The sequence below is a fragment of the Pelodiscus sinensis genome, chromosome 2 (genome assembly GCF_052426305.1).
Source record: "Pelodiscus sinensis isolate ZL-2025 chromosome 2, ASM5242630v1, whole genome shotgun sequence".
Taxonomy (NCBI): domain Eukaryota; kingdom Metazoa; phylum Chordata; order Testudines; family Trionychidae; genus Pelodiscus; species Pelodiscus sinensis.
This window is the reverse complement of record NC_143053.1, coordinates 164,754,894-164,782,490: the sequence shown is the minus strand read 5'-3', so window position 1 is coordinate 164,782,490 and position 27,597 is coordinate 164,754,894. Positions and strand designations below refer to the sequence as shown.

The 27,597-nt window shown below is 37.3% G+C and overlaps 1 protein-coding gene across 1 annotated transcript in view; it reads left to right on the top strand.

Annotated features, from left to right (window-relative positions):
* Positions 1 to 27,597, top strand: part of CNTNAP2 (contactin associated protein 2) — a 1,659,707-nt gene that overhangs the window by 476,664 nt on the left and 1,155,446 nt on the right. Inside the window, exon 2 of the mRNA XM_075921713.2 lies at positions 21,363 to 21,473. Coding sequence (XP_075777828.2) covers positions 21,363 to 21,473 — 111 coding nt within the window. The remainder of the gene's footprint in view (positions 1 to 21,362; positions 21,474 to 27,597) is intronic.

The window sequence follows — 27,597 nt, the reverse complement described above, 5'->3', positions numbered from 1 at the left end:
CTATCCATCACATCATGTTATTCTGAAGTCCATAAGATGATGAGCCCTTTCATCCGAACATTAGATAAGACACCACATTATTACCATATTTACTACCATGAATTTCCATCTAGATGTGACAGAGATACAAAGAATGCAAAAACTAATGCATGACAACATTAGTTACATTTGTTCAACGTTACTTAAATTAATCACTTGGGAAAATCTGAAGTTCTGCAGTGTCACCATAATTAATCTTGCAAACAAATGGATCTTATAACAAGATGCATACATTCTGGTTTTACAAAGCCCTTTTAAAATTAATTTGGGAGATGTAACTGCCATTGAATTCAGAATTGAATTCACTGGCCTTTTAAAATAAAGCATCTTTTCTCCCCTTCATAACAGTCAGAGGATCTTTTTCAGCAAAGCAAGCATGCATGGACTGTCTGCCTCTTGACCACATAGCTTTGATTAGTTCCTAGATATCCATTTACTCTGTTTCCCACATCAAATATTTAAAACACTTGGCTGAATGTTTATGTATTGTGTTTAGAAGGGATTAAATCAGGTATATTTTTCAAGGAAACAACAAGATATAGTAATATCTTTTTAAAATCATTGTCATCTTTTCTTTAAAAAAAAAAAAATCTTTCCTGGCTTCAGGACTGAGAATATCTGCGCTCCAGCTGGAAAGTGTGATTGTAACACATGTAAGCACACCCAAGCCAGCTTTGATCAGGCCAGCTTGGTCTATAGCAGTGAAGCTTCAGAAGCAGAGGCCACACTAAGGGATGACCACCTAATTTCAATCCTTCCCATGACTGTGGGTAAGTGCTAGTCTGTGCCATTGCTTATGTTGCAGTGGCTTTATGGATGAACTAGCACAGGCTTATCTACTTATGCTAAATTCCCACCTTTCCAATTGCAGTGTAAATGTTCCTTGAAAGTAGGAACCTCTCACTGTAATGAGGAGACATGGGATCCAGATTAGTGATATTGAACTCTAATAGAGTTTGAGTGTCTTCTGGTTAGATCCTATCAAAACTGTTTCAACAGAAAATTGGGTTTTCAATTGAATACTTTTTGCAAAAATATTTATTTGCTTTCTACAGGAAAATTCAATGTCTCATCACAAAGTGGCAAGCCTAAAAATGAACATGTTTCCATATTTCATCCAATAACTAAATAATTTGAATCAAAAGATGGTTGTCTCATGTCTGGTGGCAGTCAGTATGTTTGTTGGGTGTCTTATGCTCCCATATTCCTCTAATGGCTGGTCGCTCCAGCTTGACTATATCTCCAATGATGTACCACAGCCAGGTGTATCATTCTTGAGAGAAAAAACTCCTAAAATGCATTCCTCCTCACCAAGAAGGGAGAAAGTGGTGCATTAAAGGAAATGTAGTCCCTCCTGAAAATCTTGACTCATAGGGAACATGTGGCAGCATTTTGACTCAAAGTATTTTAGTTTTTGATACAGTACTTTACTAAAAAGTTGAGAAAATATTTTTGCTGGTATTCAGTAGAACTTACTGCCCTTGATATTTTCCAGCCAGCTCTACTTTTGTTCATATTTGTATCTTACACTGCTCATTCAGGTCCCACAGAAACCTGAATAACTGCCAATTTGTCTGTCTGGCATGTTTTTATTTTTACAAGTTTGTATAAATTAGCCATGCATAAGGCTAAAATAAAAAGAGCTATCCATCACTGCTTGAAGAAGAAATACACAAGTTCAACTAATTCAGCTCCCCTCTGACTCCAATAGGTACTGATTCAATACAGAATCTCTATTCAACGGAACACTTAAGGACATGCTTGTGTTGTACTAAAGCCAATAGAACTTATCCACGTGCTTAGAATTTGACTCTTAAGTACTCTGCTGAATTGGGACAGATCTGGGCATTTCTGCATGCTCTTGCCTGGTTCAGGGGCTGAGGCATTAAAAAGTAAGTTGGAAAATGAAACGTGAATAGAAACATATACATTTGAAACACAAAAAATGCTTTGCTGCTGTTAGTAAGCCAGCAACTTCCAGAGTGTGTGTGTGTGTGTGTGTTCTGAAGAGACAAAAAGCTTGTGATCTGAAAGTAGATGAAGTCTTCAGTTATGAGTGCAATTGTACTGTAATAACAAGTGATGAAGAGCCTCTAAAAGTTTCAATATACGGTACAAAGAAGCAGCTAGAAATTTGGACCACATTTCAGCTCAGCTACTTCAGAGTGTATATTATGTCAAGCACATGAATAATCACTTCAGGAATGGCCTGTTTTGGATATTTTCCCTACCAGTCTTAAATCAGAATCTGGAAAGGTGTAGACAATGGGAGCCTGGATTGTTCAGGGGACGGTTACTAGGATATAGTGTCCTTTGCATCTCTGCTACTATTTAAATGCAGACCAGGTGCTTGATTCTGAGACTTCTTTTTCTCATGTGGAATAATACTGGACTCTACAAAGAGTTGCCTGGATTTCAGTGAAAGTATTTATGGAGCAAGGTACTATTCATATGAGAGAGGGTCTCAGAATTCAACCCCAGGTCAGTGATGACTGAAATTTGCTACTAGCTATTGGGCACTGTTAATAACTGGTTATCTCTTTCCACTTCCAAGAGAATATGCATTCACATCACAGAAAAGTCATAATAATAATGATAAACAATGTTGTTTTTTTTAATATGCTCAATAGATGAGATAAAGATTGGCTTGAAATAAAGTTGCTTCTTATTCCCTAGACAGGTGCTCTTGTTTCCTTCCACTTATTCATAACCATATCAAATTATTTACATACAATGAATAGATGTATACATACATCCCTGTGTTAGGTCACTTTTTTTCTTCCTTAACCCTTAGGATATCTCTACACACAGCACACTTATTTCGAAATACGCTAATTCCGATTTTTTTTCCAAAATAGCTTATTTCAAAATAGCGCCTCTAAACTACAGGGAAGCCTCAAAATGAGTCCCAGGTATGCTCCCTAATGTGGATGTGCTACCTCGAATCAGAGCCCCAGGAGGCACTGGGGAGTAATTACTCTGGCCCTGGGGAGGAGCTATTTTGAAATAGCAGCATTGGAGTGTCCACGCTACTGCTATTCTGAAATAGCTATTTAGGAATAAGTGTTACTTCTTGTGGAATGTGGTTTACAGATTTTGAAATAAGTTGGCCGTTATTTCAAAATTATTTAAAAAATACAGAATTTCTGTGTAAATGCTCACATTGTTATTCCGAAATAACATCCGTACAATGCTGCCTCCAGGAGATTCTCAAATGCCAGCTGCCATTTTGGCAGGCAGGAAGATTATCTTGCCTTTAAAAATATAGTACACAAAAGACAGAATGAGCCCTCTAATCCTTTCAATCATATATCTATATGTAGACTTAGGATCTCTTTCAGGGTTGCACAGTATGAGTAAACTTGTACTGAGGCTGTTTCTGACCAGTCAGTAGTAAACAGAGAATTTTGGTTTCCAGGGATGTTTAATGTGCACTTTCAGTATCACATAATGAACTCAACATTTAAAAATGTGTTTGAAAGAGAAAGGTGTGATGACTCTTACTATTAGCACTTCAATCCATTCCTCCTCAAACAATTAACAAAAAATTAACCCAAACTTTCATCTTCAGAATGAAAATGAATCCTAAAAAAAAAATCAAACATTTGATTCAGTATAATTCTCATCTGAGAAAGTTCACCCATCCTTAGTCATTAACCACACTGTTAATTTTTGGTTATTGCAATTTCATGTGTTACATATTATTTATTAAGTATTTTTGGCCTACAATATTTGTGTAGTATGTAGTAACAATAATAAAAGGAATTAACATTTTGGTATGCATTGTACTTATGCAGTGATTAATTACGTAGTCACACTCATCATCATAGCATAATGTGAATGTTGCTGGAAAACTCAAAGTATTGGATGATACCCTGTTTTAAAATTTTGGTGTTTTAAAGGGTTTCATTTTGAAGGGGAGAGAAATAAAATTGTAAATGAAACGTGTGTACAGTGTTCACACTTGGATGGCCACATATCTTTCCCAGAATTAATTGGATGTTGTACGAGGATCTTAACATAAAATATGCATTAAGCACACATGTTGATACATCCTGTTTCTTCAGAAACAGTATACCATTGTTCAGGAAAGCTATTTCAAGTGTGGCTTATTCTGATGTAGTGGAAAGAGTTAAATATTTCAAAAGCAATGTAAGACTAGATTATTAAAAGTACTTAGACATGTGAATATGCAGGTAACTGCTTGTAGAATTTTCTAGATCCTCTAAGGCCATGTCTACACTACGCGGAAGATTGATGCTGCCACGGTCAATCTTCAGAGTTTGATTTAGAAGGTCTAGTATAGATCTATTAAATCAAACTCAGAAGGCATCCCCATCGGTGCTGACAGTCCTGCCTCTTACAAGGAGTAAGAGAAGCCAACAGGAGCATTTGATCGCTTTGACTTCCTGTTGTGTGGAAGTCACAGAAATGTGATTTAAGATAGGTTGACTGGATAGGGTGCCATATTTGAAGGCGACCTTCCACTGTAGTGTAGACCAGGCCTAAGCAAGTTAAATGCCTCAGCTGGGAGTTAGCTTGTATCTTTAGATATCTGAATACCTTAGAAAAACTGTCTGGAAGGCATTTCTGAAAATTTTACCTCATATCTTTTATTTACCTGTAAATAAAGTAAAGTTATATGTGTCTGTAGTGGCATTGGCTTGGAATCATTTCCTAAATACTTAGGAATCAAAGTCAGTGTGAATTAAGTTCTTAATTACTTAAGCACTGTTAAAGATAGAACCTAAGTTCCTAAAGCCTGTAGATGCTTTTAAAAATATTATCTATGGTCCTTACTATAATTGGCTTGACATGTGATTTTCGCCATACACCCTTGTATTAAATCTCCAGCAACATTTGTACTAACTGAAAATCATGATCATCGGCCAGTAGTTTGGCGGCCTTTCTGGTTTTCTGAGCTCAGTCTCAGTCCTAATGGGCACATGTCCATGTCACAAAAAAAATCATCACAGCTGGCACCAAAGGACAATATGACCAGCAGCCTCAGAAGGGGAAACAAAGACAAAACAGGCCCAGAACCTGAGTTAGTGTCCTCCCATTAAAGGTAGCTGCTCTAGGTCAGGATTGAGGTCTTTTTGTGCAAAAGTCTGTGCTGCTGCCATTTGTGCTGTACTCATTCTGTGGCTGAGCAGAGGCTGTTACTCATGTTCCTTTTAGTAGCACTTCAACTCAAATATAAGATTTCCAGGTATTCAACAAAACTTTTATATCAGTGTCTCCTGTGTCAGCCCAAAAACCTAAGATCAAATATGTTAATAAAAAAGCTCAGGAAAATATTCTCAAAGGCTTTTTTGAGGAGCTTAAAATTAGACGGATAAATAAATATCTATTTATGTGCCTAATGGAAAGTGGTCAGGTTTCCCATTGACTTTCATGAAGTGTGTAGGTGCTTAGTCCCTCTAAATTATGACTATTTGCATTATTCTTGAGGTGTGCCTAACTTTAGTCATTCAAGTGGGAACATTTTTTATCTGTGTTTTTCAATGTGGATATTAAAATCTGTCAGATACATCCTTCTTTTTATAACAAGATACATATAACAGATTTATTCTATAAATCTTTCCTTTAGTAAGCTGAAAAAAAAATATCATCAAGCAGATCCACTAGCTGCTGTCTTCTGCTGTTAGGTACCCTGGCATCAAAGGAACAGAAGGTGCCCTCTAAATGCCTTCTATATTTGTTAGTCAGACATTCTTATCTGCTCTGTTGGCAAGATTGTCATGAAGAAAAATGTTCTACTGTATTCAGGATATGTAAATTTATACACTGCAAGGTCTGGACTCATCACAGACACATGCAGCTTGCTTTAATGTTATACTTGTGTCTGGAGAAAAGAATAGACATGAGTAATGTGATATTACAGAAATTAATGATCAAATATTTAAAATACTTAGGGTTCCCTTTTCAGACCATAGTGGATATAATAATTATTTCCACACACAAAAAATTACATGGCATGAAAGGTGGGTGAGCCACTCTCTGTGATACTGTAAACCTCAAGTGCCAATGAGTTTAACACATTATGAGGGCAGCCAGCACTCTCCAGATTGAAGCTCCTTGTTGTACGTGCAAAATCTTGCATATAAAAGTGCTCATTTGTGTGCTCTTATTTTCCATGTATAAGAGGAATACATGCATTTTTGTAGATTTTGGCATAAGAAATTTAGGGCATTTAGTGTGTCAAGATTTCTGATAATTGTAGGTAAGCAGTTTGAGATTTGTGGCAAATAAAAAGCACCTGCTATTGTAATATAATGGTTTATCTTAGGCACCACTTTGAGGGTCAAATCAGGGCAAATTCCTTAGAGGCAGGGCTACTTATAGCCCAAGACTGAGGTTCTTCATTATCAGGCACCAATCCAGTCCCACAGCGTACTTCAGCTGCCAATCTGAGCAGCAAAAAGTTGCACAAGCAACCCCCTTAAACATTCCCCGTGCCACAACCAGCACCACACCTTACACAGATGAGAGGTTATGAAAACCAATCTCACCAAATCCAAACAGGTTCTCTCAGTCCTAAAAAGGACCAGCCACAGTCCCAGGTCAATTTATACCTTAGATCTTACCCAAATGATCATGCTATGCCAATCCTTTAAAATCTAAAATATAAAGGTTTATTAATAAAAGAAAGTAAAGGATGAGAGCAGGATTAAAAAAGAAAGCACATTACGTACATCAATCACCAAGCTCTTCAGGAGTGAAGATAAAGATGGAGGAACTCTCAAGATACCTTTATAATCTTGCCCATGCAGAGGGAAATCCATTGTTCTCCTGAGTGTTGGTACCTCCAAAAATGGAGCTGATCACATGATCAACTAACCTGTCCACATCCTTTCTATGTAAACAGTTATGGTGTATCTGTTGAGTTGTAGGTTCCCAGCAGAATTCCACAGGTGTTTGTTGGCAATACTTAAGAGCCACTGTCCATGCAACATTGAGTAACCACCCCTCACACAATAGGTTGTTGTCTGCTGCTGTCTTCCAGAGAGAAAACATTTAAAATAAAAGTACAGAGTCCCTATTCATCACTTTACATACACAAATCACACAAGTATATGAGTAGCACAAACAGAATCCGCATAGCATAAGCAGTCATTAGACACCTCACATAGCCCACGTTGCACAGAATTCGGGGAAACACACAACAGTGGATGCAACAAATGATCTGCATTTTCCTATCAAAATCCAATAACATGACAGCCATCTTTTAGTGATAAAGCTGAGTCCTGATTTCCTCTCCCCCTTCCCTGAAGCTTCTCCCCCTTCCCTGAAGCTTCGTCCTCCTTTCTTTGGGTCATGTAGTAATTTTTGTTGTCAGGTGGGAATCATGATGCACTGAAGTTTGAGAACTTCACTTCGAAAGGATTAAGAGGAAGAAGCTAATTTCTCAGCTAAGGGCTTTCTCCTGTCTCCAGGAGCTCATAGCAAGAGATTCTTAGCTGGAGTACCTGGAATATGTGCAGTGTATTCCCTGTGGTAGATGCTAGGGGTGGGGAGAAGGGTTAATGCATTGCTCATCAGTCTTCCTCTAAAGTGTCTGTGCAAGCACACTTTATTGATATTTCACTGAAATCAATGCGTTTTCTGGACATAAAGTGCCTGGTGCAATTGACACCACTTCTTGCAAGAAGTTAACATGCTAGAGAGAGAATTATTTCACAAAACAGTGTAAAGAAATACACTGCACTATTTCTCTCTTGATTCAGAGGTGAAAAGATATGTGGTCCAAATAATGCTCTTGGGCTACATCTACACTGCAGGCTTGTTCTACACTGCAGAATGATTGTTCTCGCTCAAAACCTTGCAGCGTGTTTACACTGCACACACATTCTTGCACAAGTAAATGTACAGTACAGTGTCGGACAACAGGGCTTCTTCAGGAAGAGTTATTCCTCTCCCCACAAGGAGTAAGCCCTCTTGCGCAAGAGCTCTTCCACAAGAAGGCAGTGTAGACAGGCAACATGATTTTCTTGCACAAGAAACACCTATGGCTAAAATGGCCATCAGAGCTTTCTTGCGCAAGAGAGCATCCACACTGCCATGGATGCTCTTGCGCAAAAGCACATGGCAGTGTGGACACACTCTTGTGGAAGACCTTTTGCACAAGAACTCTTCCACAAAACAGTTCTTGCACAAGAAGCTTGCAGTGTAGATGTAGCCTTAGAGTTTTGTAGATTTCTGGTTTAAAAGAAAGCCTAAAGTAAAAGATGAAGGGAAAAGAAGTAAACATAATTTCTTTCCCTCCCAAAGAAAAAAAAATATCTGTGTAGTTCTGTATGATTTATCAGTTATGCACCTAATGGTTTTAGGTTTTATCACCATTAGTAAAAGCAGGCAACTGATAAGTAGCCAGTCTGGCACTTAGCTTGTTATTAATATATAATCTTTGGGTTTTCTCCAAGAGCTGATATAAATGAAGGCAGCATACCAATATAAAGCTTATATGAGTATAAGAATGGCTCAGATAAATGTTCATATAGCCCAGTATATTGTCCCATGACAGTGGCTGATGCTTGATGCTTCAGAGGGAGTGAACAGATCAGGGCCAATAATCCAGTTCCAGCTTCTAGCAGTCAGAGATTTTAGGTACACCAAGAGCACGGGGTTGCATCCGTGACCACACTAGCAAAGAGCCACGGATGGACCGCTCCTCTAGGAAATTATCTACTATTTTTAGCCTAGTTACACTTTTGGCCTTTACAATATCCCTTTGGCAATGTGTTCCATGGGCTGAGTGTGCATTGTATAATGAGGTAGCTCCTATGTTCGTTTCAAACCTGCTACCTGTTCATTTCATATGGGTAACCCCTGGTTTTTTAGTTATCTGAAGGGGTAAATAACACTTTCTCCTCACTGTTAATGATTGTATATGCCTGTAACTTATCCCCCTTCAGCCATTTCTTTTCTAAGATGAATAATCTCAGCCATATTAATTTCTCCTTATATGGAAGCTGTTCCATATCCCTTTGTAAATTTGTTTGTGTGTAACTAGAAATGAGGCTTAGTATCTCTAGTGTCTGTTTTTCCATACTGTTTCTATACCTGTAATGAAATCCTATTATGTTTTGTATACTGTTAATCAGTTACTAAACCATTTATGGATAAAGGATAATGCTTTACATCCTTCAGCAAATTAAATAATTTAACAATCAGAAGACAGCAGAGTTTTCTTCTCAAATGTGGAAGAAGAATACAGCCAAAGTAGAGAGCTGAATCAGGAAATCAAATACCCGTCAGTTTGAGATCCACAGAGTCTGATTATGAACTTACTTAGGCCTTTTTCACACTAAACAGAAGATTGCTGTTGCCACAATCAATCTTCTGGAGTTCAATTTAGCTTGGGCTTGCACAAATGTAATTGGCAGAAAAGCTGGGACCACTGATTATAATTACTCAATATGGGAGTAGTAGTAATAGGGAAGAGGTGAAAGAAAAAGTTTGTATGTCGGAAGGTTAAAAATGGAAGCATCTATTTAAACAAGGAATAAGCCAAGACACTACATATTAATTCCATCTTTGGAAGTTTTCATCAGACTGTCAATTCTCATATACCCAGTTCCAGTTAATGACACCTCAAGCATACAGCTAAAATAACCTGCTTTTGGCTGTTTCTGTTCCAAACAAAATTGACCTGAGTGGTTTGGAAACTAACCTAAAAATGAAAGTCTATCCCTATTATTTCAGGTGAACAGCTTGCATTTCTAGTACTAATACTAAGATTTGCTGTTAAAAAAGATGTTAGTATGTCAGTATGACGATGGGAAAATTCCTTCTTTTTTTACTCTTTTCCTCTTCCTTTTCCACCTTAAGTTGCAAAACATTAAAAATGTGAGAGAAATTGGAAGAAAAGACATTTTTCATATTCTTAATTTTTCTAGCTCTATCGAAAAGAATGTTTTTGCTAGAAATGTAAATTAGGCACCTAAATGCCTCTCAAAAACCTTCTAGGTGCCTGATTGCATCTTTAGGCATCTAATACTTGCTAAAATCTGGGCCTAAATGACTTTCCCAAGGTGACATGACGCAGTGCTAGAAACCAGAACTAAAATACTATGGCTATGTCTAGACTGGCCACAAATTCCGGAAAAGGGATGCAAATCAGGTAAGTCAGCATAGGGAAATTCGCGGGGGATTTAAATATCCCCTGCGGATTTAAATAAACATGTCCACTGCTTTTTTTCCGGCTTGGAGAAAAGCCGGAAAAAAAGCATCTAGACTGGCGCGATCCTCCGGAATAAAGCCCTTTTCCGGAGGATCTCTTATTCCTACTTTCAAGATCTCTTATTCCTCCTTTATTCCGTAGGATCGCGCCAGTCTAGACGCTTTTTTTCCGGCTTTTCCCCAAGCCGGAAAAAAAGCGGCGGACATGTTTATTTAAATCTGCGGGGGATATTTAAATCCCCCGCGGATTTCCCTATGCTGACTTACCTGATTTGCATCCCTTTTCCGGAATTTGTGGCCAGTCTAGACGTAGCCCTTATGTATGATTACTAGTTTCCAGCTTTGAATGAAAGTAATCTCTTAATACCACTACTTTGGTCGTCTTGTTTACATTACAGACAGAAATCTGGAGAACCAACCTCATTCTTTTCTTGTTATTTGTAGAAATAAACCTCAGAATATATAACTGTGAGCCTTAAAGGTTGTGTAGAGCAGATTGTAGTGGTCAATTGCAGAAGAACTTTGTGCGTGTTAGTTTAGGGGTGATGAGGCCTGCGTTCTTTCCCCCCTTCCTCTTTTCCCTATATCTGATGAGCCAGAAGCAAGTCTTTGGGATCATATGCCACTTAAGATAAGCATTGTTGCCAGTATATCAAGAACAAGTATGAGATAAGGGTAAAGGGCAAGAACGCATATACAATGCGTTCTGTTTACCCTAATGTACTGATCACGTAAACAGGGCCAAAGAACAAGTAGAACTAGATCAGAACCAGATCGATAACTAACAGCTAAGCCCTACATCAGCATGTAATGAGTAAGCCCTGGAAATTTCCAAACTGTAAAACAAGGCAGGGAAAACTATATTTAAGGCTGCCTCAGAGCTTAGCAAATCGGACTTCACCGATGGGCTTTGGGTACCGGCACCCAACCTCCCACTTCATCCACAGCCTACCCGGGGTCCCAGGCTTGCAGGAAGGGACATAAGATATGCTGCTTCTTTGTTATATTGTTCTTCCATTTATGGGGCACAGCTGTTAGCGGTCAAGAAATAAACTACTTGTGTTTGACAGATACCTGTGTAGCGTCCTTTGGACTTTGGGAACCCAGTGTCGGACCTGGGACTTACTCTTGCCAACTACACAGATACCACTACATTAATTTAATTTAGTCATCTTACCTTGCAGGAGGAAAAAGAACAGCTACAGTTTCTCCCCTCTGAGCTATAGCAGCCACAACAAGCCTTCCGAGCAGCTATGTGTTATCTCTATTGAGAGTATGCAAGTTGGTTGAAATAAGAAGCATTCTAGGGGATCAATAGGAGAGGCTGTAATCTTCAGATTACAGCAGAGTTCCAGAGATATTTAAAGAAGAGATTCAGTTACAGTTCAGCTCATATGCTCATGCACCTAAAATATGAACTTGCGTCATTACACAAGATTGTTGTGTGAAATGTCAGTCATGTGAGAAAACTCTGTACTGTAGTCTCCCTCCTATTCTCTCCCCCATCTCTCCTCTCCTCTGAAAAAGGGAGCACAGTTAAAAACAGGAGATAAAAGCAAACAGATGCTGGCAGAAACAACAGATAAAATAAACAAAGGCTGGATGTGCTTTTGACTGTGTGTTACCCAAACTGTGAAAGTAACTCATCAATTCTCTGTCTGACTGGTATGCACAGTAGCTAAGAACAAAATTCTGGCAGAGTGAAGAAGAGTGAAAACTCAGTCTGTGTCAATGGCTTATTCTTGATAAACAGATGGAATCCTGGAATGATTATTTGGTGAAATATGTGCGAGTCTTGAAACATATAGCATCCCCCAAATTCAGGGAATGTTCTTTTAGTGAGCAAAGACGGCTCTTGACTACCACCCTTAGTGTTGTCAAGCAAAAGGGGACAGAAACATGATGAGCTATGTCTCTGCTTCTCCCCTATCCACCAGCAGAACTGGCTGGCTGACCGTGAAGGTTGTGGAGGGGGAAGTGGCTTGTGATTTCAGTATATTCAAAAAACCCTACTGCATCAGCCAGGCATTACCCTTTCTCATGGAGTACTTGATAAATCAGGCATTCAACAAAGGTAAACAAAGCCATCCAAAATCTGCCAAAAATTTATTGCAAACTTCATTGACAAATATTTTTCCCTTCCTTTGAAATGCTTTATATGGTGTAGCCTCCTTACTTTTTTGTTGCAATCGTTAATGTTCCAATGCTTGATTGGAATACTAAGTTGGTAGGGTAGCTTAATGGCCTGTGGAATCAGAGGCACCTTGTTTGGCACATCATCATCTCTATATTCATCACTTGCATCAACAGCTTTTTTTGGGGGGGGGGTGGGGAGGAACACTGTGGAAAAAGGTACGTGTTTCTGTTCTCCAATGGTGAAATATTCGGCTAGAGCTTTATTGTCCCCAGCCAGGGGACAGTTGCCCAAGACTGTTTTCCCTTTTATTGCCACAGTTAAACCTACTGGGGCCATCTCCTAATAACATTGTGCAGAAGTTCTTCATTAGACTGGCTACCATTAACCACAAACTACTTTGTGGTGTCCCATCCTTATATTAGCATCACATAAAGAAGAGCCGAAACACTGCACAAAACATTATGCTTATTTATTCTTTCTCTTTGAGATGAGTACACTCCTGTGAATAAGAAATGTATTCACTTTAAATTATAAATCTTCTTTTGCACCATGGCAAGAATGGATACCTCAACAAATCAATGTGTCTGCAATCTAAAAAGAGTCATATAAATATTTATATTGGTTCTGAGGAGGTAAGTCAGCTTCCATCTTTGCTCACGTTATTCTCGAATTAGGATATTCTCATGACTCCTTGCTTTTGGCAACTGCTTGATGGCCTAGTCTTCTTTCTGAGCATGCTTCAGAAATGCATCTCTGAATGTTCAAAGGGAACAAAATGGTCTTTAGTTAGACTTAGATAAAGTGAGTGAGAATTTCTTTTAGTGGGGCAACTTCTTTTTGTTATTGATATAAGTTTTCAAGCATACCAGAGCTGTCCCGCAGGTGAACTTCAGTTTAACTAGCATTTCTCACACTGAACAATATTTATTCTTGAGGGTATGTCTTTGCTTCTTCCCACCACCTCACATTTGATTTATCATTTAGATTTTAAATTTAAAACATGCTGTTTTGTGTTACAATTAAGGTTGTAAAAGTTGTTTTACAGTTTTCTTGTACTCCGCTCTTCTCTATTGTAATTAGTAATATTTAACATTTCTGCTGATGTGGTGCAAGGCTTGTGTTTATGGCCCACTGACTTGCTCATTACACAGGGAAAATGAAAAGATTAAAAGCAAGTTTTTTTCTCTCTTGTCACAAAGCCATGACTTTCTGTAGTTTTTGGCTGACGGATTATATTGTAACACTTCGTTTTTAAATGACTCATCTGTTTCACCTTCTGTTAGAAATGGTTTGTAACACTTTTAGACCCAGCAAACATTTGGTTACAGGTACTGCAATAACTTACCCTTGCCATAGCTACACTAAACAGCCTTCACAGTTTACATACCACTTCTAGCTTTCCTACCCCAGTCAGGGGAATCACATATTCTATTATCCAGAATTGTCAGTAATAGCTTTTGATTTGAAACCAGTTACCAGTAGCAACATTATGCTAGCATCAGTGATAGTGTGACTATGATTCAGAAGGGGCTGTATCACAGTGTGAGCTAATCATTTAAGAGGTATTAGGCTCAGGCTCCTTCACTTCCCAGCTAAAGGCAATGAGTTTAGGAATCAGGTGGCAGTCACATGAGTAGACACGATGCTCAAGGAAAGCTGGAGACTCACCAGACCCTCAATATGTCCCTGCTGTGGCATTACACCATTTGTAGCTATGAAGTTAGGCTAAATGATAAAATAGATACAGTGGAAATCTCATGCAGGTTTAGAAATGTTAACTTGTCCTTCAGAAGTAATCTTTTAATTTTAATTCTTTTAGCTGTTTACGCTCATACGTTATTAATGCAAATGTAATAACATTTAGCAGTCTAATAGTTTTAAATAGAATCCTGCCTTTTATCTCACAAATTTGCTGAAGGGAGATTTTACATAAAGTGAATTTTTTAAAAGAGTGATTTTTTTGTCAACATGAAAGTAAGATCTTTTGCAATTTCTTCTCCTGCTTATTAGATGTTCCCCTAAGATAAGTATTAAAAAATTGATAAATTCTAAAGTGCATGTTGAAGTACATACAACAGTGTCAGAGGAAAATTACATCATTTCTTGTCCATTGTCAATCCTGAACATTCCTAGCAAGTGAAAAAGCCAAGTTGTAGCCTCAAAGTATGTGAAGTACATAGGCACTCTTTGTGGCATGCTGGCAAACGCTAATGATTAAAATAGCAATTACATTCACATGGTAGATATCCAAACTAATGCATGTAGGGACATGGAAAGGGAGTTAAATTGCTTCCATGGAAGAGGGCCCAGGCTCATAAAGTCCTCTGTGTGTGTGTGTGTGTGTGTGTGTGTGTGTGTGTGTGTGTGTTTTTTGGTGGAGAAACGTCTCACATTTTCTTCTGTCAGAGTGCCTTAGTACTCTCCATGTAGTGCTCCGAATGGAATAGCTTGGACATTATTTCATGTTTTATAGTTTTTTGTTGGTATCCAAGCCAAACCAGTACAGAACCAGTAGTTTTGTGGATGCTATTTTAGAGAAACTAAACAAAATGTTTTGATCTGAATGATTGCGAATAACAAATCTATGATAATGGAGCTGGTGTGGCTGTGGTATACAAAGGCCTTCAAAATGGAATTCTGCAAGTAAATGAGTATACATCTTTCCTTCCATGTGTTGCACTCAGTCAGTCATTATGATGTGTTGGAAAAGGACATTAATATTATCATAAAATGCCATATCAAAGCAAGATGATCAGAAAGGGTGGAGCCACTCTCTCTGCTATGAAATCAGATTCTAAGGTGTTCTTGATGTGTTTGAGGAGATGAGAGCTTCACAAAATTATACGCCAGAATTTATATTGTAAACTGATAAATTGTGAGAGAAAAATTCATTGTTTTTGTGTGTGGCTTTGCTCAAGATGTGGTATTATCAAAAATTAACTTTGCGAGCAAAAAGAATTCTGAGCCCAGATATTGATGTTCGAATGGATTGTGGTTTACTTGGTGGCCTCGAAGATGCTTTTTCAGAATTATAGTCTTCTTGGTATATTGGATGTAACGAAGCTGCTGCTTCACAGGCTGAAACATTAGGAATATGCAAGACATTCAAAAGAGAAAAGGTCTTGATGGAGAAAGCAATGTCACCCGAAAGGTCATCAGTTCTTTTATGCGAGATTTTCATCCTCTTCTCAGACACACATGGGATTCCTTATTTAGATCCTCTGCTTTTTGGGGAGAAGATGTGTGACATGCCCACATGGACAACCCATACAAAGGACAGTAATTTTAATACTAGCAGTGTTTATGACCATGTTTATATATTTTCTTTTGATTTCTTTGAAGTGCAAAGGTAATAAGGGCCATTTCCAAGTAGGAGGTGAAACCCTTACAGGCTACCAGAATTGGTGAGAGACCAGGGCTTCTGATTAGTACTTGCTTTGTAGAGTCTTCTCTTTCAGCTGTAGTATGCTGTTTCTGAGCAGGTTGCCTAAAATCCTATTTTAGGTTTCCCAAATGGATCATTGTTGAAAGGACTTGGTTAAAATGTCACACTTTTACTTTTTTGTTTGTTTTTGTTTTTAGTATATTTCAGAGTGCTAGTAGGATAAATCCTTTATTCCACACACATTCTTAATAATCTATGTAGGGCTTCCCATTATGTTCAATGATCTCTAGCTAGTTCTGACACTAGAGATAGCTTATTGTATGTTGTTAATGTACTTTATAAATAGATTTTCTTGTTCCTGGGAGGGGGAGGCGGGTTCTATCAAGATTCAGGTGTTTTTCATAGAATCATAGAATACTAGGACTGGAAGGGACCTCGAGAGGTCATCGAGTCCAGTCCCCTGCCCTCATGGCAGGACCAAATACTGTCTAGACCATCCCTGATAGACATTTATCTAACCTACTCTTAAATATCTCCAGAGATGGGGATTCCACAACCTCCCTGGGCAATTTATTCCAGTGTTTGACCACCCTGACAGTTAGGAACTTTTTCCTAATGTCCAACGTAAACCTCCCTTGCTGCAGTTTAAGCCCACTGCTTCTTGTTCTATCCTCAGAGGCCAAGATGAACAAGTTTTCTCCCTCCTCCTTATGGCACCCTTTTAGATATCTCAAAACTGCTATCATGTCCCCCCTCAATCTTCTCATTTCTAAACTAAACAAACCCAATTCCTGCAGTCTTCCCTCATAGGTCCTGTTCTCTAGACCTTTAATCATTCTTGTTGCTCTTCTCTGGACCCTCTCCAGTTTTTCCACATCTTTCTTGAACTGCAGTGCCCAGAACAGGACACGATACTCCAATTGAGGCCTAACCAGCACAGAGTAGAGCGGAAGAATGACTTCTCTTGTCTTGCTCACAACACACCTGTTAATTCATCCCAGAATCATGTTTGCTTTCTTTGCAACAGCATCAGACTGCTGACTCATATTTAACTTGTGGTCCACTATAACCCCTAGATCCCTTTCTGCCGTACTCCTTCCCAGACCGTCGCTTCCCATTCTGTATGTGTGAAACTGATTGTTCCTTCCTAAGTGGAGCACTTTACATTTGTCTTTATTAAACTTCATCCTATTTATCTCAGACCATTTCTCCAATTTATCCAGGTCATTTTGAATTATGACCCTATCCTGCAGATTAGTCACAACCCCTCCCAGCTTGGTATCATCTGCAAACTTAATAAGTGTACTTTCTATACCAATATCTAAATCGTTGATGAAGATATTGAACGGAGCCGGTCCCAAAACAGACCCCCGCGGAATCCCACTTGTTGTGCCTTTCCAGCAGGATTGTGAACCATTAATAACTACTCTCTGAGTACGGTTATCTAGCCAGTTATGCACCCACCTTATTGTAGCCCAATCTAAGTTGTACTTACCTAGTTTATTGATAAGAATATCATGCGAGACCGTATCAAACACCTTCCTAAAGTCTAGGTATACCACATCCACCACTTCTCCCTTATCCACAAGACTTGTTATCCTATCAAAGAAAGCTATCAGATGGGTTTGACATGATTTGTTCTTTACAAATCCATGCTGGCTGTTCCCTATCACCTTGCCACTTTCCAAGTGTTTACAGATGATTTCCTCAATTACTTGCTCCATTATCTTCCCTGGCACAGAAGTTAAACTAACTGGTCTGTAGTTTCCTGGGTTGTTCTTATTTCCCTTTTTATAGATGGGCACTATATTTGCCCTTTTCCAGTCCTCTGGAATCTCTCCTGTCTCCCATGATTTTCCAAAGATGATAGCTAGAGGCTATCCTCAGAGGAAATACTGCAGAAAAAGTTTTATGGTCCAGAAAATGTGAAAATAGAGAGAAGGCACATAATGTTAAGAATTCAATGATAAAAAAAAAGATATTAAAAACACATACTCTTCAATATAAGCTTTGTCTAATAGGAGGTATGAATGTGCAAGGAATGCAAGATCAGACACCATAGAACACATCATCATAAACCTTTTCATCTGTGCTTACGTGTGTTTCTGCAGTTCTAGTAAGATAAAGTAGGAACTGCAGCTTTCTGGAAGGTTTGTTTGACTTCTAAACAATTTTGGATTGCATTTATCTGGAAGCAGATAAGATAAGAAAGAAACCCATCTCTCCCTCTCTCTCTTTCTCTGTACGTGTATACATCTATACACACACACATATTTCTAATTATTACTTATTAAACTAAATTACTTATTACACTAAACTTTTTATTTTGTCATCCATTTGCAACTGTAACTGATTGGTCAATTTAACTTTTGGTTTGTAATTAATTTCTAGAAGAGTTGGTCAAGTAGCGTAAGATAAGAAAACTAAATTGAAAACAGAACCCCTGATGCATGAAACATTTTGTGAATTAAAGTCACAAGGTCAACTCTCAATGATTAAAGAAATCATATTATTCATAAATAATGTGTCTTCACTATTCAGAGACTTTGAACCATTTTTATTATTGAATATTAGTCTAAAAATTTGTCCTGGAAGTTTAGGACTTTCATCCTGGCCACATAGCACTAAAATGAAGTGTTAAAATAAACAGTTTTGCAAACAAGTTGTTGGTCAAAAATTATTTAGCCAAAATACTTGCCAAATACTTGCAATTGCCAAATACATTACACAATGTTCTGTTTGTGAATGCTTGGGGAACACTCTAAGTTTTGACTAATAAGCAGTTCACCCAATTCTTATGTGCTATTATGAGGCCACTTGTTCAGGATTCAATGAAATGAGCATAGAAGCCAAGATTGTTTAAAAAAATAGGACCTGCAAGTTATAGTCCTACATACACATTTAAGTTTATATGTGGCCTGATTTTCAAAAGCGTTGAGCCATCAGCAGTTTCTACAAAAACCAATATATTCTTAACAGCCAGTGGCAGCAAATGAGTGTTAAGCACTTTAAAATCAGTCAATTTATTGTAACATCTAAATATAGACTTGGCCTTAATTTCATGCACATATTTATGAAAAAAATAGTTAGAATGTCTAATTCCAGGGCTATCAATTAATTACAGTTAACTCACATAATTAACTAAAAATCATGACTAAACAATTTAATTTTGATTAATTACAGTTTTAGTTGCACTGTTAAACACTAGGAACTCAACTGAAATTTATTAAATATTTTGGAAGTTTCTATATTTTAAAATATTTTGACTTAAATTACAACTCCGAGTACAAAGTACATAGTGATCACTTTATATTACTTTATTAGAAATATTTGCACTGTAAAAAAATAAACAAAATAATAGTATTTTTTGATTCACCTTCTATAAGTACTGTGGTATAATCTCTTTATAGTGAAAATGCAGTTTATAAATCTAGATTTATTATATAGTTGTACTCAAAAACAAAACAAAAAATAAAACTTTAGAGCCTATAAGTCCACTCAGTCCTACTTCTTGTTCAGCCAATGGCTAAGACAAAAAAGTTTGTTTTCATTTCCAGGAGAGAATGCTATTCACTTCTTAGTGACAATATCACTTAACAGGGAGAACAGGACTTTGCATGGGACTTTTGGTGCCATCATTGCAATATATTTGAATGCCAGATTCATATGCCCATTCATGCTTCAGCCACCATACGGGTATGTCTAGACTGCATCCCTCTGTTGGCACTTTGTCGGCAAAAAGCAATAGTCTAGAGGGGGATCTATCAAGAAAGAAAGCCTTTTTCGGCAGATCCCTTATGTCTCCTTTCCCCTCTAGACTGCCACTTTTTGCCGACAAAGAGCTGAGTCGGCAAAATGTGGTAGCCATTTTATATAAAATGTGACTCAACTCTTTGGGGGAGAATTATGTTTCCTAATTTATTTTGCCTGAATTCTGCCATATATTTGATGTTATAGCAGGCTCAGATGATGAGCCAGCACATGTGAACACTTTTGCTACAGATTTGAAATGAATGTGAGATTTGTAAAGAAAGACACAGTACTCACCCTCCTCTTGTCTCTATGGTCACATTTTCAGTCCCTCCTACCAACAATCATGGTCTGTTGGTCTTGAACTAATATGAAAAATATTTTGTTTTCTCTCCCTTCCTATAACTAACTAGAACTAATTTCTGAGGGCACCTAAATTAGAAATGTTAGAATACTAATTACTTTGAATCATAATCTCCTTTTGTTTTCCTGTTTCATAGTTGTGAAACTTTTTTACATTTTACATTATATAGAGATTTATATTTGGTTTATTCAGAAAGAGTAAAGGAGAAATTTGTGACTGGAAATATTAGTAGACCAGAATCATTATAAATTACTTACCTCGCTTGTGATCTCTACTTGATCCATGGTAAACACTCTCTCTCGAAATTAAATTTTTAAATTCATTCTATATGCAAGAACCATTCTTAGCCTCTCCCTGATCATGGTCTTTTAATTGGGCCAAATTTATGTGCTCTGCTTTAGTGTTGTAAACACTGCCCATCTGGGATTGAGCTAACTTTCTCTGTTCATGTACATAGGAGATGGTTTACTTTTATAGCATAGACTCTGCTGAAGGGTGTGCATTAAAATAATTATCTAAACTGTTTGGAGTATCATTTTTAATTTCTCTATAGTGGGGTTGTACCTAGATGTTTGAGAGTATTAAAACTCCTATTTTGCACTCGCACAGAAATAGGAGAGAACCTAGAATAAAATGCTGCATGTTAACTGTTCTAAGCAGCTCAGATATCTAAAGCCAAACATTTCTGCCTTTAAATGCATAATTTGATCCAACAATAGGAAAGGATTTTGTTTTAAACTATCTCCTTTGTCAAACAAAACAGAAACGCTGATTGTTTTTTGTCCATCTTAGACAATAACACTCAGTTAAAAGTATTTATCTTAAGCAAAATAGATGGCAATTACTTGAAAGCATTATAAAGATTACCTTAAAATGTATTATAGCCTTTAAATTTCCATTTTTTCTCATTGCATCTGCAATCTGTAGCGATATATAGTTTACAAATTTATTATTTTCTGTGATACATTATTAATAGAATAGTCAACCAGGTCATTACGACCTTTTCCACAGTATTGGAATTGCATATCTTATCTTCTGTTAATCTGATAGTAGCTATAATTATGTTTATCACCTGTATTTGATTTTTTCAAAAGATATTTCAAGTGCAGTAAGTTATTTTTCAAATGTATGTGTTTTTAATGAGAGAAATGATTAGGGCATGATCACTAGTAGACTCACTGTGTGCCCTTTGGTAAACCACTCTTTTTCTCTGTGCCTCACTTCCTAATCTGCAAAATGTAGATTATATACATTCCTATCAGTCTGGAGTGTAGAATGTGATGGTGATGCTTTCAAGTACTCTAGTAATAAAGGCCACACAAGTAACTAGAGAAGATATACAAGGTTTCTTTCTAGTGTGCAATATAGAAATAAGTAACGAGTAGTTCTGTGGCACCTTAAAGACTAACACACACACACACAGTACTAGTATCATGAGCTTTCATGGGCAAAACCCACTTCTTCAGGTGATAGAAATAAATGTATTTGTCTTTGTCTTTCAGAAAAATGTGATGAACCACTGGTCTCAGCATTAACCCATTCGTCCTTCAGTACTTCATCATCTATGACGAGTAGCTATGCACCAGGATATGCAAAGCTAAACAAAAGAGGAGGTAAGGAAAGCTTTTTCCTAACACTCATATAGCATATACTATACTTATATAATGTAAAATAAATGTGAATTATTTATTTTAAATAAAATATGAGTATTGATGCACAACAGTACTGTATTGGTGCTGACCCTAATGATCATTTAGTTGTCTGGTGAAACATTTTCTGTAACAGGAAATTTTCAGCTACAATATCATATCAATCTTTTTGAACCAGGTGAGTGGGAAAACCTTTGCTATAAATGGCTGAAGGAATATTTACAAGGTTTGTGGCTACTGAAGCAATAGAAAATCACCCTGACATTCTGCATAGGTTAGTTGATGTGTTCACCAGTCTTACTAGTGTCACTTCTGCTTAGCTCCCTCTGACATCTTAGTTTCCTTTTAGGATCCTGTGTTCTTAACCCATAGAACTTGAGGATTTCCGAGTAGGGCAGTCTTTAACTTCCTGCATTTGGAATTCCAATAGATTTGGCTCCAGTATTAGGAAGTCACTGATAATTTGTCAAGTGGGGAAAATAATTATTTTTTAATCTAAAATCTCTTACTAAAATGTTACAAGTACTCGGGAAATAGATTAGAAAATTAATATCAGAACTGTTCCTTGCCAAAGAAATTGTGGCAGGAATATAGTGAGACGACCTTATGATGTCCACAACTATGAGAAGATTGGAGGTTGAGGAGGAGAGAGCATCAGATTGAACCCTAAGGTTCCTGGATGTATGTTTATGAGATTTTGTTGTTCTTAATAGTCAGGAAAGTTTCATACGTAAATGTAAGGGCTCTGCAAAGATTTGTCCAGGAAAGAATTTGTGCACTGGTACTTGCAGTTTTGTTCAGAGAGGATGTAAGTAAACCAACCTCTAAATTTGGGTGGACTTTGGAATTTGAAAACTCATATCTTCTGAGACATGGCATTCTCTATACCTTTGAGGTTCTCATAGAATTTAGTTATGCCCTTGCTTCCCCCATTACTTACAATATCTGTATTCGGAGGAGGAGGTAGAAGAAACGTGGGGCTTGAGAAGGATAGCTCTTTTTGGAGGCAGGAAAGGATGCTAGTTGGGAAAGAAATGTTGAACAATTTCCTTGCTGTACAAATAAAGCTCAGTAAATAATGAATGTTTCACTTTGTTGGCAATTCCAAAAAATTGTGGGAGGGGTTTTTTCAGGCCCAACTGAAAATGAAATTTAAGAAAGTTTTCAAGGAATCAGAAAGTTAAAGAAAAGTCTTGGTTCTAGTACTAACTTTCGTTCAAGCGGTAATGAAATGTTTCATTTCTATTTTGAGTATTATTTGTTTTTCTTTTGTATATAAGTAAAGGAAATTTCAAAACTAAAAGTAATTGTTGATAAAAATGAAATTTTAATTTGAATATTTTCAACGTTGAATTTCTGTATGTGTTTGTGATCACAATAATTTGGTGAAATTGACACAAATGGAAATGTTAAGGTATTGCTTACTTCATTTTTTTTACTGAAAGACATTTTGGTTTATAATTTTGTACAGTTCTCTCTGCAAATGGACTGATTACTAGTGTTGTGCAAAACAGGCTGAGCATTGTAAGACAATACATTTATGCCCCAGGCTCTTTTTGAGAGAGTCTGGGGTTTTGATGTGAATCATTTGTACGACCGGTTGTATTCATTGAAATGGAATGAGTGGATCCAAAGAGTTAAAGGTGTTACAGTAACCCTGTTACTGTTCAATATTAAACAACATTTGGAATTTGCTATCCAGATACCTCAACCTGCTTAGTATTATGGCAAATGCAGTGTTAAAAAATTTTACAACTGTTTCTAAAAGATACAGTAAAGACGTGCAAACAGTTCAACATTTCATATGCTTTAAGTACTGAACAAGGCTTTCTTTTTAACAGCATCTCTTGTTCCTTTTCTCTTTAACTGTAGAGTCTTTAAAAATAAATCTTGTGGTAGGCAATGTTTGATATGGTAATAACTATATTTTGAGGGGGAAAAAAAGTTAGTTTAAAATCCTGTCCCATTCGTTAAAAGACAAAACAAGAGAAATGCATCAAAGGGGAGAGAAAAAGAACACCAAAGGGAGAAAAGACAACTTCTGCTTCTTATTTGTAGCCTCATTGCATGAGAGACATAGGCACATCACAATATCTTATTAACCACTCCAAGACCTGGCAGCTTGTACCAGCATCGTGCTGTTTGGGGCATTGCTTTTAACTACCTCTTTAGTTATAGGCTCAGAGCAGTGTAGCAAAACATGGCCAGCTAAATTATACTTTTATTAGACAGAAAGGAAAAAGGAGAGGAATAAGAAAGAAGAGAAATAAGGTGGGAAAGGGGAAAAAAAACCACACAGGTCGGGCTGGGAGCTGCAAAGTTTCATATCCCAGATGGTAACTGGCATGTGCCAGGGATCCTTGAGATCTCCATGTAACACTGGCCATAGATCTCTTCCAATCTAATGTCTGAAGCAAATCTTTCAGAAAAGCATCCAGTTTTGATTCAAAAGTTCAGTGAGGGTGAGTATGAGTTATTGCCGTTCTGAATTTGTTTAGCTTCAACTTCCAGTCATTGGTTAATATTATAATTTTTTTTTTTTTTTTTTTTTGCTAGTTGACAAGCCCTTTATTAGGCCAGATAAAATCTTTTAAAATGTAGAACCAGAGTCCACAAAACTGTTGTTTTATAAGTTGCAAAAACAAAAACAAAATTAAAAATACCCCAATTTTATAGCCCTTTCAATAAGTTAGCTCTGGAAAATGGTATCACTGGGTGACATAGTCATGAACAAGAACACAGAAGTAAAACAAATGTTTGAACAATTCTAAATCCCTCAGGAATAGATTCACTACTTTATATGCTTCATTGGCAGCCTCTAAATGAAATTCCATCTTAAAACTATTCTTTACATTTTACACATGTTGATAACACAAGATAAAGATACTTCCATGTGACCACCTTGTTTTCTTTGGAACTAACATGTAAAACTTCATGACTGTGTGGTCATATACCTTTTTGTACTAAAATTTGCGCCATTTAACATGAAATAAAAATTATTTAAAGAGAGACCTTGTGCCATTTTCAATGTTCAATGTTCAAGTTGTATTAAATGATCTTTTGCCCCACCCCAAATATAGACATCTATATTTCTGACTTGTATTTGTGACTACTTTTCTTTCATATTTCATTAATTATTTTATATACCCTTTGTGATGCCACCTGCAGATGGCATTTAAGTCTCTAACTTTACTAACTTTACATGGAATTGCACCTGCTCACATTAGTAGGAATTTGATACTTGTCAAGGGCATAATCTGTTAAATTGTCACTGAGTCAAATATGGGCACTAGTCCATTGGAGGATTTTGTTTTATGTTATAGTATTTTCCATAATATGATATTTATATATTGTAGGGTTTTTTTAACAAAGGAAAATATTTAATAAAGGAAAACAATTCCTGGGTGTTTTTTAACTTGGGGATTCAAGAGGTTTATAAACAAGAGCCATTCAGTGTTTGCCAGGACACAGATTCTTAAACTGCAAACCTAAAGTGCGTGGAAAGAGAAACATGATTATTGATTTTTATAGTTGCTTAATTATCAAGTTAATTCCTGCTCATTAGCCAAAACCACTAAATCCCAATATTAAATATCACTGAAGTCTCTTGTGTTTCTGCCATTTATCTGCTGTGTACACAACTGTACAAATTACACTTTTCAGTATTTTTGAAAAAAAGTGTGTATATATGTGTGTCTAATACGTAGTGCAATATATAGAGAGGAATATAAGAACACATGATGGTGTATCATATAGATTTTATTTAGTTGAAAAGTGACCAGCATGGATATCAACCATGGCAAAGAAAGTGATGTTAAAAATATTACACTGAACCCTCCTATATTTTTACACCTATTTTTTACAGAGTTGGCTGGGGGAAGGATGGGAGCTTTCAGAGTTCTTTAAAAAGATATTGAAACCATTTTATCATATTCTTTCTCCTGTGCAGTTACTGTACCTCACTAACAATCTAAGTACGCAGGCATCAAGGCAAAGAAAAATGTTAACTAATTCATTTTAGAACCCTCTAAAAATTATTTACGATAACGTTCATGTAGACAGTGTCAAAGTTATAAAGGCTGATAACACATGACCTACTATCAATAGAATCAGTGGGCTACATCCCATTGTAAAGAAGATTCACAAAATACCACTGAAATACAACATAGTATCTGTATTTGACAGTTCCCGATCGTTTAGAACTAAATTTTGTCACAGGGACAAGAATTAATGCTGTCCATCTTGTACCTTAGAATATTTTTATCTAGGGAACAAAGTCCATATTTCAGGTAAAGAGAGAAACCTTATTTGTGGCTTTCTTAAAATAATGTAGCTATCATAATATACTTGGCAACTCTTGGAAGCTGCTTTGAAGTTTAGAATGTTGGACATAATCTCAACAGAGTGTTCAAATGTGGAGTTCAGAGAGGTGCGCTTTTGGATCCGTGGAGGTTGTCTTCTGTGCAGCAGAAGATGGAAGAAGGTATTTTTGGCCACTATAGCTAGTTTGCGTATCCAGCAGCAGTGAGGAATCCAGAGGCTCTCCAAGGGCATGCCTACACAGGCAAAAGGGCATGTCTACACGGGCAAAAGTCAAATTAAGCTACACAACTTAAGCTACGTCAATTGCGTAGCTGAAGTAGAAATAGCTTGATTCAGGTTTTGGCACTGTCTACATAGCAGGAAGTTGAAGGAAGAGCACTCTTCCTTCTACTTCTTACTCCTAGTGAAATTAGGTTTACCAGGTGTCAGAGTTAGGTGTCTAGACTACATCTGTTTGTTGAAAAAAAACTATGCAAAATGCGCTCCACATTTTGCATACCTTTTTCCTATTCTTTTGTTGGAAGAGGCTTTTCAGATTGTCTCTAGACTGGGCCACATGTCAGAAAAAATCCCTCTTTCGAAAGCCCCCTTCTTCCTTGTAGAATGAGGAATACAGGGGCTTCCGAAAGAGCATGTTTGGTCTTCTGCAGGAAAACGCGGAAGATCAAATGAGTTCCCTACACATGGTGGAGATTTTTCGGGATACCAGAGGTATGCCAAACTCCCCTCCCCACCTGCCACAGTATAGCCGTACCCTAAGAAGTCCAACATTATTTCAAAATAAAGCTTGTAGTGTAGACACACACTATGTACTGTCAGTTATTCTGAAAGAACACTGCAGAGTATACGTACCCTCAAACAGTGAGCTAAACTGACAATCTGAGGGGAAGATTCCTTTCCTCGTGGAGATTGTGATTACCTCTGCAAACTCTTACCACAACCACCACATTGTTGCCTGCTTTCTTGTATTGCCTTTTTTCCAGACACTTGGACAGCTGCATGATAGGGTTCTTAGCACTGGATAAATGAAATGTAAAGCTGATTTTCATCAACAAGCTTCTGGCATCTGTATTCTTGCCTCACAATTTCCACCTGGTGCTTCATTCAGATGACAAACAGAATGTGGGAAATAAAAGAAGCTGAAGGAACTCCACAAGTGACTTTGTGGTGGTAGAGAAGCAGTTATGGGTCTGAAAAGAAAGATTAGAGCAATCTGTGTTTTTAATTGACCATGGCAATTGTATATAATAAATATATGAAATATTATAAATAGAGTCAAAAATATTAGTGTGAATGTTGTCTCCTTGCCCATGGATAGAGGAAGTTATATATCAGTGCAACCAGCACGATTTCTGTCCTATGTCCTGGTCTAAAGCTAAACAGAGAGGATTCTGGCCATGGACAGATGTAGTTGTAGGTGACTTTTATATTTAGTTTCAATTACCTTTCTGAAAATTGGATATTCAATGCTGTGGAGAATAGTCACTGGATCAAGTGATGGCTTCTTGAGTACTTGACACACTGGCATGAATTTAGGGAGGTGTTTTTACCAGAAGATTTAGATTTGGATTTCCTTGCTCAGATTATTCTTTTCTCATTAAACTCCCTTCCTCACTTCATTCCTATTTCATTATGGTAGAAGGTACCTGTTGGGCCCTGCTGCTGGGCTTCTGTGGAAGTCGCCTGCTGAGAGTGTCCCCAGAGCATTTATTTATTGCGAGGCAACCGCAGCACTTTGGAGTAGGCTGCAGCTGCTGCTGCAGTG